Source organism: Triticum dicoccoides, chromosome 5A (genome assembly GCF_002162155.2).
Source record: "Triticum dicoccoides isolate Atlit2015 ecotype Zavitan chromosome 5A, WEW_v2.0, whole genome shotgun sequence".
Taxonomy (NCBI): domain Eukaryota; kingdom Viridiplantae; phylum Streptophyta; class Magnoliopsida; order Poales; family Poaceae; genus Triticum; species Triticum dicoccoides.
The window spans coordinates 315,774,907-315,785,267 of NC_041388.1; the positions used below are offsets into that span (position 1 = coordinate 315,774,907).

General features: G+C 42.8%; 1 protein-coding gene across 1 annotated transcript in view; it reads left to right on the forward strand.

The window, feature by feature from the left end:
* The first annotated feature begins 1,260 nt into the window (after positions 1 to 1,260).
* LOC119301214 (mediator of RNA polymerase II transcription subunit 14-like) overlaps positions 1,261 to 10,361 on the forward strand; it is a 15,509-nt gene continuing 6,408 nt past the window's right edge. The window contains exons 1-4 of the mRNA XM_037578148.1: positions 1,261 to 1,723; positions 2,577 to 3,650; positions 7,464 to 7,561; positions 8,479 to 8,653. Of these exons, the coding sequence (XP_037434045.1) occupies positions 1,481 to 1,723; positions 2,577 to 3,650; positions 7,464 to 7,561; positions 8,479 to 8,653 (1,590 nt within the window). The 5' untranslated portion in view covers positions 1,261 to 1,480. The remainder of the gene's footprint in view (positions 1,724 to 2,576; positions 3,651 to 7,463; positions 7,562 to 8,478; positions 8,654 to 10,361) is intronic.

The following is a 10,361-nucleotide window of genomic DNA, read 5'->3' on the forward strand; positions in this document are numbered from 1 at the left end:
CCATGTGCGTGGAGCTTGATCTACCACAGAGGAACACGAGGACGGCAACGACTTGTGATAATCGCTAAAGTGATGCTCGGGCACCCGCGCCGTCTTGCTTGACCGCGGGCCTCTGCGCCATGGTAGGGTTGGTGGCAAGCGACTAAACAGAGAGTTCCAGGTCGAGGTGTGAGGCAGTGCACTGCAGCGGCCGCATCGACGATGAGCTAACGCTGACGACAACGCGTGACAAGGAGGCTACCAAGGTATGATGTTCCCATGTCAAACTTTAGTTTAGGAAGATCTGATTTCTTGTGGGAATGTAAAAATGCACTTTAGCTACAAAATAGGCAACTAAATCACCGTGACCGGTTCATGCGAAATACCATGAAGTTAAGTTATTTTTGGAAGCATGTAAAATTTCGAACTGTTGTAAATATATTGTCATGATTTATTGGCTTACCAAACAGAACGTTGATTATCCCACGCAATTGATATGCATCATTTGTCTTAACGATTTGATTCGAGGAAAGCTGGACGAGGTAAAAGAAAACCCGGATGTGTGGTAGGGTGAGTGTTTTGTTGGCGTGGGAAGAAGATAATTTTTTTTATCTGTGGGAGCAGGATAGTTCAATGAAAGATAAAACACAAAATATTAAGTTTTTCCTAAGTAGGAGAAGAATAGAGAAGGACATATGTATTTTAATTTTACAGTCAATAATTTTGTTGCTATAAATTTCCACAACAATGTGTGATGGTGGCAATGCAGGGATACTGGTACATGATCTCACATTAGAGATCATGAGATCAAGCACAAAAATTCATATTTAGACATTTCAAAAAATTATGATATATTTGACAACATATCCGTGGGGTGTGTCTACAACTCTAAAAGAGATCATCACAAAATTTGAATAGTATTTTGACGCTATTCACATCTGATTTTGCCTTTTTTGTTTCTATTAGTATAGGTCGAATTAGGAGCTGATTTTTTTTTTTAAAATTGTACATCAAATGTTGATGTGTGTCTACAAGTCTTTTTGAATGTTCGAACATATTTTGTATTTTCAAAAAATTTGATCTCACCTAATATGAGATCCTCCGTATGCTAAGTATCCGGTATCCCCGTGGGCCGTGGCAATGCTGTCTACGCGTCTGTGCGGCGTCATATGACGGTTTGCGTCCTGTGCGTTGTCTTGATCTAACCGTTAGTACCTCGATCGATGGCCGCTATATACGCGCAGCCTCGCTGGCCCATCGTGATCTTGTCGACTAGGCGTGGTCGCACGCTCTGTTCGGGCCCGACCCAGCGCTGAAGCGAAAAGCTCCGATCCCACCCCACGCGGGCCGCCGCCGCCGATTCGTCGCCGGCGGTATTGCCCGGCCACCTACCCCGAAGCGGCCCCCCCTCCTCCTCGCCGTCCCGCAGCGGTGGCCTCGATTTCCTCCCAAGACCGTTGCCGCGGGAGCTTAAGCTGAGGCGGAAACCCTAGCCGCGTCGATGGCGGGGGAGCTGGGGCAGCAGACGGTGGAGCTGGGGTCCGTTGTGCGGCGGGCGGCGGAGGAGTCGTACCTGGCGCTGCGGGACCTCGTGGAGAAGTCGCAGGCCGAGTCCGACTGGAAGGGCGCCTATGGCGGGCGGCAGCGGTCGGACTCCGAGAAGAAGATTGACCTCCTCAAATTCATCGCCCGCACCCGCCAGCGCATGCTCCGCCTCCATGTGCTCGCCAAGTGGTGTCAGCAGGTCGGTGTTGATTGAGATTAGGCCGTTTTCTGCTTGCCCTAGACAGTACCCTTATTGCCACAGGAGTGTAGTGAAATGCGGTCAATTAAATAGGTATAAACTTCTGAATTTAGGGGCTGTTTCGTTGGTATCCTCACATTGCTACCATAGTTGGGGCAAATTGGCACTTCATTTGGTCGCCTATTTCTTCTTGCTTTATTCGTCCAGCAACCTCAGTCTATTCTGCGAAAATAGGTTTGTTGGTTCTTTTGTTGGATTCAAGTTCAAATAGGAGCAAGTCCATTTACCCCTCCCCCCTAAACATCCATAGATATCCAGTTGGGAGACGACCTTTTGCATACGCATTACGTTATTGAAATGTGCTCCATTGTCATTTTGGGGGGGTGGTTGTGGGGGTGTTTCATATGGACAGCAAATCAACATGTAACTTCTGGCATACATACATATTAACTCTAGCCCCTAGTTTAGAATATCCATGTAGTCAAGCTCAAATTCAGTCTTCGCTACGAGAGGGAGAAATAGAAATTACTTACAGACAATAGAGTAAAACTGAATAATCAAAATAAAAGCTCATGTAGTACTATTCACAACAAACTTCTGTTTTTGTTGTGCCCTTGCACAATTGACTTTGAACATGAAATCATTAAGTTTGATTGAACAGCCCATACATTCCATCCTGAAATCTCTGCAGTTTTTTATCAGTATCATCCTAAACTAAAGTGGGGTTTTCATCGTTCTACCTATTGGTTGGCACTAGACCATGAAATCGTTGTCTTGGAAACTTTGTGTTGCACTTCTTTTCTTCTTTACTTCTAATCTTTGCATTTGAGATGGTTACTTGTAATCTATGCAGGTTCCGTTGGTTCAGTACTGTCAGCAACTTGGATCGACCCTTTCTAGCCATGAAACATGCTTCACCCAAACAGCTGACTCACTGTTCTTCATGCATGAGGGGTTGCAGCAAGCACGAGCTCCTACATTTGATGTTCCTTCTGCTTTAGAGGTTATGCTTACAGGCAGTTATCAGAGGTTACCAAGATGTATAGAAGATATAGGGAGCCAAAATAAACTTTCTCCAGATGAAGAAAAACATGCTTTGCAGAAGTTGGACACCAGTGTGCGCTACAAAGTACTTGTGACTCCAAGACCCAAAGAAGTATCTAGCATTTCAGTAACTGATGGGGTAGCTGTTTTTCGTGTGGATGGAGAATTTAAAGTTCTTCTTACGTTAGGTTACCGTGGTAACCTAGATTTATGGAGGATACTGCACATGGAGTTGCTTGTTGGTGAGAAGAATGGCCCTATTAAGCTGGGAGAAATTAGGAGATTTGCTCTTGGTGATGATATAGAAAGAAGAATGGCAGTTTCTGAGAATCCCTTTTCTGTGCTGTATGCTATACTTCACGAGTTAAGCATTTCACTTGCTATGGACACTATCATTAGGCAGGCTAATGTTCTTCGACACGGAAGGTGGAAGGAAGCAATAAGTTCTGAACGTATCTCAGACAGCACCACAGGTCAAACTGGAAATGCTGCTGTAATGCAGCTTGGTCAAGATGGGGAATTTGATTCAAGTGGTTTTAGGTTACCTGTGTTGAAATTGAATTACTGGTTGGATGGCAAAAACAGTGGCCCAGCAGAATCTGATTTATCCCCATTTATCAAAATTGAGGCAGGGCAAGACATGCAGATAAAATGCCAGCATAGCTCATTTATACTTGATCCTTTGACAGATAAAGAAGCTAATCTTTCTCTTGATCTGTCCTGCATTGATGTTGAGAAACTCATTTTAAAAGCAATTGCTTGCAATAGGCACACACGTCTTCTTGACATTCAGAGACAATTGTGCAAAAATGTGCAAATTTCTCAGTCACCCAAAGATGTTGTCCTGAAGCGGGACGTTGGTGTAGCAAAGGCACCACATAAGGTAATGATACAAACCATTATGTTTATGTACCTTTGTGTTTTCTATGACACATGATACTATACTGAATGTTATTATGTTAATACCAGAAAGTGTTTCAATCGCACACCACCACCACCATCACCACCAACAACAAAGTGTTTAAATCGCAAACAAGTTGGGCTAGGTTGAGTTGAAACCCATAAGATCTCGAAATCTAGTCATGGTTCTGGCATGTGGATAGCTAATTTCCACACACCCCTGTCCATGGCTAGTTCATTGGTGATATTCCAGTCCTTCAGGTCTCTCTTTATGGACTCCTCCCATGTTAAGTTTGGTCTACTCATTATCAGCAGACATTATCCTTCGGCTATGCACCGGCGCTTCTGGAGGTCTGCATTGTATATGCCCAAACCATCTCAGACGATGTTGGACAAACTTCTCTTCAATTGGTGCTACCCCAACTTTATCATGTATATCATCATTTCAGATCTGATCCTTTTTTGTGGGGCCACATATCCATCTCAGCATGCACATCTCTGCTACACCTAACTATTGGACATGTCGCCTTTTAGTTGTCCAACATTCTGCGCCATATAACATTGCAGGTCGAATCACAGTCCTATAGAACCTGCCTTTTAGCTTTTGTGTCAGTCTCTTGTCATAGATGACGCCAGAAGCTTGGCACTACTTCATCCATCCGGCTTTGATTCGATGGCCCACATCTTCATGAATATCACCATCCTTCTGCAGCATTGATCCCAAATACCGGAAAGGTGTCTTTCAGAGGCACCACCTGCCCATCAAGGCTAACCTCCTTCGCGTGCCTAGTAGTATTGAAACCACACCTCATATACTCAGTTTTAGTCTACCAAGCATAAAACTTTTTGATTCTAAAGTCTGTCTCCACAACTGTAACATTCTATTAACCCCCGTCCTACTATCGTTGACTAGCACCACATCGTCCGCAAAGAGCATACACCAGGGGATATCTCCTTGTATATCCCTTGTGACCTCATCCATCACCAAAGCAAAAAGATAAGGGCTCAAAGTTGATCCTTGGTGCAGGCCTATTTTAATTGGAAAGTCATCATCGTCGCCATCACTTTTTTGAATACTTGTGACAACATTATCATACATGTCCTTGATGAGGGTAATATCCTTTGTTGCGACTTTGTGTTTCTCCAAGGCCCACAACATGACATTCCATGGTATCTTATCATAGGCCTTCTCCAAGCCAATGAACACCATATGCAGGTCCTTTTGCTCCCCGTTTCTCTCTATAAGTTGTCGTACCAACTACCAAGAAAATAGCTTCCATGTTCAACCTCCCGGGCATGAAACCAAACTGATTTTTGGTCACACTTGCCATTCTTCTTAATCAATGTTCAATGACTCCCATAGCTTCACTGTATGGCTCATCAGCTTAATTCCATGGTAATTAGTACAACCTTGAACATCCCCCTTATTCTTGAAGACTGGTACTAATATGTACACCGCTTCCATTCCTTGGGCATCTTGTTGGCTGAAAAATGAGGTTGAAAAGCTTAGTTGGCCATACTGTCGCTACGTCTCCAAGGCATCTCCACACCTGAATGGGGATACAATCAAGGACCATGGCCTTGCCTCCTTTCATCCTTTTTAATGTCTCCCTGACCTCTGACTCTTAGATTCTTTAGACAAAATGTCCGTTGTTGTCATCAAAGGAGTCATCCATCTCAATGGCAGAGCCCTTATTCTCTCCATCGAACAGTTTTTTGAAGTACTCTCGCTATCTATTCTTGATCTCCTCGCCCTTCACCGGACGTCAATCTGCTCCATCCTTCATGCATTTGCCTTGGTTGACATCCTTTGTCTTCCTCTCTCGAATCTTGGCCGTCTTATAGATGTCTCTTTCGCCTTCCCTCGTGTTTAAACGTTGGTAGAGGTTCTCATAGGCCGTCCCCTCGCTTCACTCGTAGCTCGCTTTGCAGTCTTCTTTGCCACTTTGTACTTCTCAATGTTGTTTTCACTCCTATCCAGGTGTAGGTGTCTCAAATAATCGTTCTTCTCATTAATAGCCTTCTGAACATCATTGTTCCACCACTAAGGGCCAATTCATTTGAGGCTTATATGGCTGGCTGTGGAAATAAGCTCAAGCTGCCCCCTCCCCAGCTTATTCTAGAAGCCCAACCTAAAATTTTATTTTAGAAGCCTACTAGTTAACACTTAATTAATAGACTTCTAAAATAAAAAATTTAGATTGGGCTTATAGAATAAGATGGGGAGGGAGCAGCTAATTTCCACAGCCAGCCATAAGCCCTAAAAGAACTGGCCCCAAGTATCTTTAGCTTCTCTTCTACTTCCCCTGGTCACTCCAAACTCCTCTAAAGCCACCTTCCGAACGTAAATCGCCATCTGCATCCACATATTGTTTGCATCACCTCCTTCCTCCCAAGAGCCCTCCCTAATAACCCTCTCCTTGAAAGCCTAAGGTGCTTCCCCCTTGAGCTTCCACCACTTTGTTCTAGTGACTTTGACGTGATTATCACGATGGACACTATCCGGAAGCTGAAGTCAGCCCTCACAAGCTTATGTTGAGGGACAACACTCTCTCCAAGTATCACCTTACAATCTATGCAAGCATGCCTGTCTTATCTTCTTGAGAGGACGAAATCAATCTGGCTAGAGTGTTGACCACTACTAAAAGTCACTAGGTGGAATTCTCTTTTTTTAAAGAGGGTGTTAGCTACAATCATGTTGTAGGCAAAAATCAAGACATTCTCTCCTTGATTCCTGCTGCTATAACCAAAGCCCCCATGTACCCCTTCAAAACCTGTGTTAGATGTACCCACATGACCATTAAGATCTCCTATGAAGAGCTTCTCCCCAATAGATACACTCCTAATCAAGTCCTCCAGGCCTTCCCAGAACTCCCTTTTGGTACTCTCTCATTGTGGCCTACTTGCGAGGCATACGTGTTGATAATATTGGGAAGTAAGTCCCCGGCGACTAGCTTGACTAGGATAATCTGCCCCCCTTGCCTCTTGACGTCTACCACTCCATGCTTGAGGTTCTTGTAGATCAAGATGCCCACTCCATTTTTGTTTGCAGTTGCCCCATGTACCACAGCTTGAAGCCGGTATCCTCCACCTCCTTCACCTTCTGTCCCTTCCATTTGGTTTCTTGGAATATGATATCAACACCTCTCCTCATCTTATCAACTAACTCCTGTAACTTACCCGTCAGGGACCCTATGTTCCAGCTACCTAAGTGGATTCTACTTGGCTCGGCTAGCTTCCTTACTCTTTGCACTCGTCGAGTCAAATGCAAAAACCCTTGCTCACTTTTCATTACACCCATGCGTCGATGTAGCACGCCATTAAGGATGTGACGACCTGATCCTTGCTCACTTATCACCATATCCAGATCAAGATATGGTGCGCCACCATGGGGGTGAGTGGGTGGCGACCTGGCCCATGCTCATTTAAGACCACACCCGGGTTTTCTTGTACCATTTGTAAAAAATAGAGCTTCCCTAAACTCGGGTAGTACAGTCCCATTATTAAACAATATTATGTGGACTGTTAGTTTTTCGTACCATCGGTGAAAATGCGTTATGGTTCCCATGTTGCTTGTTGGGGAACTTGTAGACATGGTCATTTTTCATTGTTGTTGAAAGTCATACCCTTTGGTTGTACTATATGCGGTATGTGCTAATATGTTACCTTGTGGGTATTGTCTTGACTCTTCAGATCTTGAAGCTAAACATTCCTGTATTTCCAAAGCTTTACTTACTATAAGAATATATTGGTTCTTTGCTGACATTTATAGTGCCTAATATGCTGATAAGTGCAGAAGACAGAGAAAGCGAGCTTTGCAGATTTTTGTGGAAATGAAGTGCTTCAAGTGCGAGCATATGGTCAAGCATATATTGTTCTTGGAGTAAATATCAGGTTTGTCAGCACTCACTTATTGGATGTAGACCTAGTGACTAGTGTTCAACTTCAGCCCCTCTTGCTTAGAAAATAATCTTTTCACTTGTAATTCCACAACCCATTAGGTTCTTTGTTTGCCTCATTTTTTTAGCTTAGGATCACACTGTTATACCTATAATATTGCTGAGTTCACATTGTTCATCTGTCACGGTTGTGGGCATCCACCACGAGGCACACAAAAACTATCAAGCCAGGCACACGATAATTTTATTAAGATCAGCATTAGTTGTGTTTACTTGCTGTAGAATAAGACAGGGTTAGTTTCCTTTTGTTAGAATAGGCTGTAGGACTGGCTCCATTTTACAAAAGAGGGCAGGCATCATTTTCATTCAGCAACAACAGTAACAAAAAAAAAAAAACCCAGTACCAAGCAAGTGCCAGTGCCTGTCCTCAATCTTCCGACTCGTACCGATCCATGCATATGCTTGTGATGTATCATGGTAGACAGTCTAATCAAGTTACCGATTATAGCATTGATTGCATTTCTACTGCTGATCGCCCTGCAACCACAGCGTTTTTCTTAGTGGTAGGACTGATTCTAGAAAGTTAAACTGGTTGGTGATGGCTTGATTATTTTTCGTTTTTCACTTGTTTCCTTAGATCCATGTGTTCACTTCCCCACTCATAAACAAGTGCTACAAAATGTTGTTCAAGTAAGTATTGTGCTGTGCATCACTCAAGAATCGAAAGCTACTGCTTCTGAGAAATTTTTTATGGACATTGTCCCTACAGTGCCGGAATCTATTATAGCCATACTGTCTTAGCTTGAAGCATGATCAGATGAAGGCTAGATATTTATGCTTATGCCTTGTGATGTATTCTAGTCTGGTCTTTTTCAGTTTCATAGTACTGCAACTCATTTCTCTCTTTAATAGGAGTGGTCGTTTCATCCTACAATCACCAAAGAATATCTTACCTCCTTCCGCTCTGGTGGATTGGGAAGAAGCTCTAAACAAAGGCAGTAACACAGCGACTGAGGTTTTCTCAAGCTTAAGGACTAGGAGCATCCTCCATCTGCTTGTATCTACTGGAAGTTTTTTTGGCCTCAAGGTTGCCAACTGTCTTAATAATATCGTGATGTCTTTATTTCTGAATCTTATTAGCAGGTGCAGTATTATAATCCCTCTTATCTAAGAGAACATTACTGTGGGATGCGTGCAGTTACACTTTTGCCACTTTAACCAACTACATCACTAGAAAAGGGCCATGTGAAAATATCAGAATCATGAGTTGATTTGTCATGAAAATACTTAAATAATACTCCCTCCGTTCCAAAATAATAAGGTGTATTAGTTTTTTCAAAAGTCAAAACATGTGTGCATGTTTGACCAAGTTAATAGAAAAAATACCAATATCCACAGTACCAAATTTGTATCATTAGACCCATAACGAAAAGTATTTTCATATTTTATTTATTTGTAAATGTCAATATTTTATTCTATAATCTTGGTCAAACATACACAAGTTTGACTTGCATGAAAATCGATACACCTTATATTCTGGAACGGAGGGAGTATGTATCATATGTGGGGCTGTGGTACATTCTGTAATTATGTATTCGTATAGAGTTCACAAAAGAAACGACTTTGTATGGAATATCAATTGGGTACATTCGATGTTTTCTGGTTCAAGCATATTCCTCTGGTCCCACAGATTTCCACTTCTCCCCATTCCCTCTCGCAGGGTTAGTCTTATCTCTTATGTTATAGAAAAACATATGTGTAAAGTGCACTAAATCATAAATGTGTGTACATAATTACTACAATATACCACCTCTCTTGCAGTTTTAAGGCCTGCGTGTATTTTTAGGTTGCTAATTTGATCAATGTAATACAAGTTATATGCCAGAAAAAGTATATCATAAAATTTGTAGTCGAATGAGTTTCTAATGGTGTATAACCCATATTAAGTTTATCAAATTGACGATCTAGAGATACGCACAGGCCTTACAAACCAGAAGGGGGGTAGTTTATCTTTGCTGTACTGTTAATGTTGTAGACTCCGGATACCATTCTCAGTCACTAAGCAGCAAGAAAGTGGACTCCAGTCTGGCAGCATCTGGAAGGAAAGCGTAGTAGCATATTAGCAAGGTCTAGGGAGTTTGACGTTGCCTATTTCCTGAAGAAAATAGAAGTATTATCTACTTCTCGTTGCCCTCTTGTACTGACACATGCGGCCAGGGTTCTCCAGCCCTTGCCACATCTTCCTGCGATGGTGCCTAAGCGCCCACCTTTCAATCTATCCAGCTCCTCCCACCAGCTGTTTTCTGTTGAGCAACTCGTGTGATTTTGTATTAGAAATGTTTGAGGCCAAGAACAATGCGTGTGGTTTTGTATTAGACATCGGGATACCATTCTCAGTCACTAAGCAGCAAGAAAGTGGACTCCAGTCTGGCAGCATCTGGAAGGAAAGCGTAGTAGCATATTAGCAAGGTCTAGGGAGTTTGACGTGCCTATTTCCTGAAGAAAATAGAAGTATTATCTACTTCTCGTTGCCCTCTTGTACTGACACATGCGGCCAGGGTTCTCCAGCCCTTGCCACATCTTCCTGCGATGGTGCCTAAGCGCCCACCTTTCAATCTATCCAGCTCCTCCCACCAGCTGTTTTCTGTTGAGCAACTCGTGTGATTTTGTATTAGAAATGTTTGAGGCCAAGAACAATGCGTGTGGTTTTGTATTAGACATCGTAGCCTTGAACTATCAGCGGGCCAGGCCAAAGCCAAACAGAACATTATTTATATTTACCATATACTCATTTT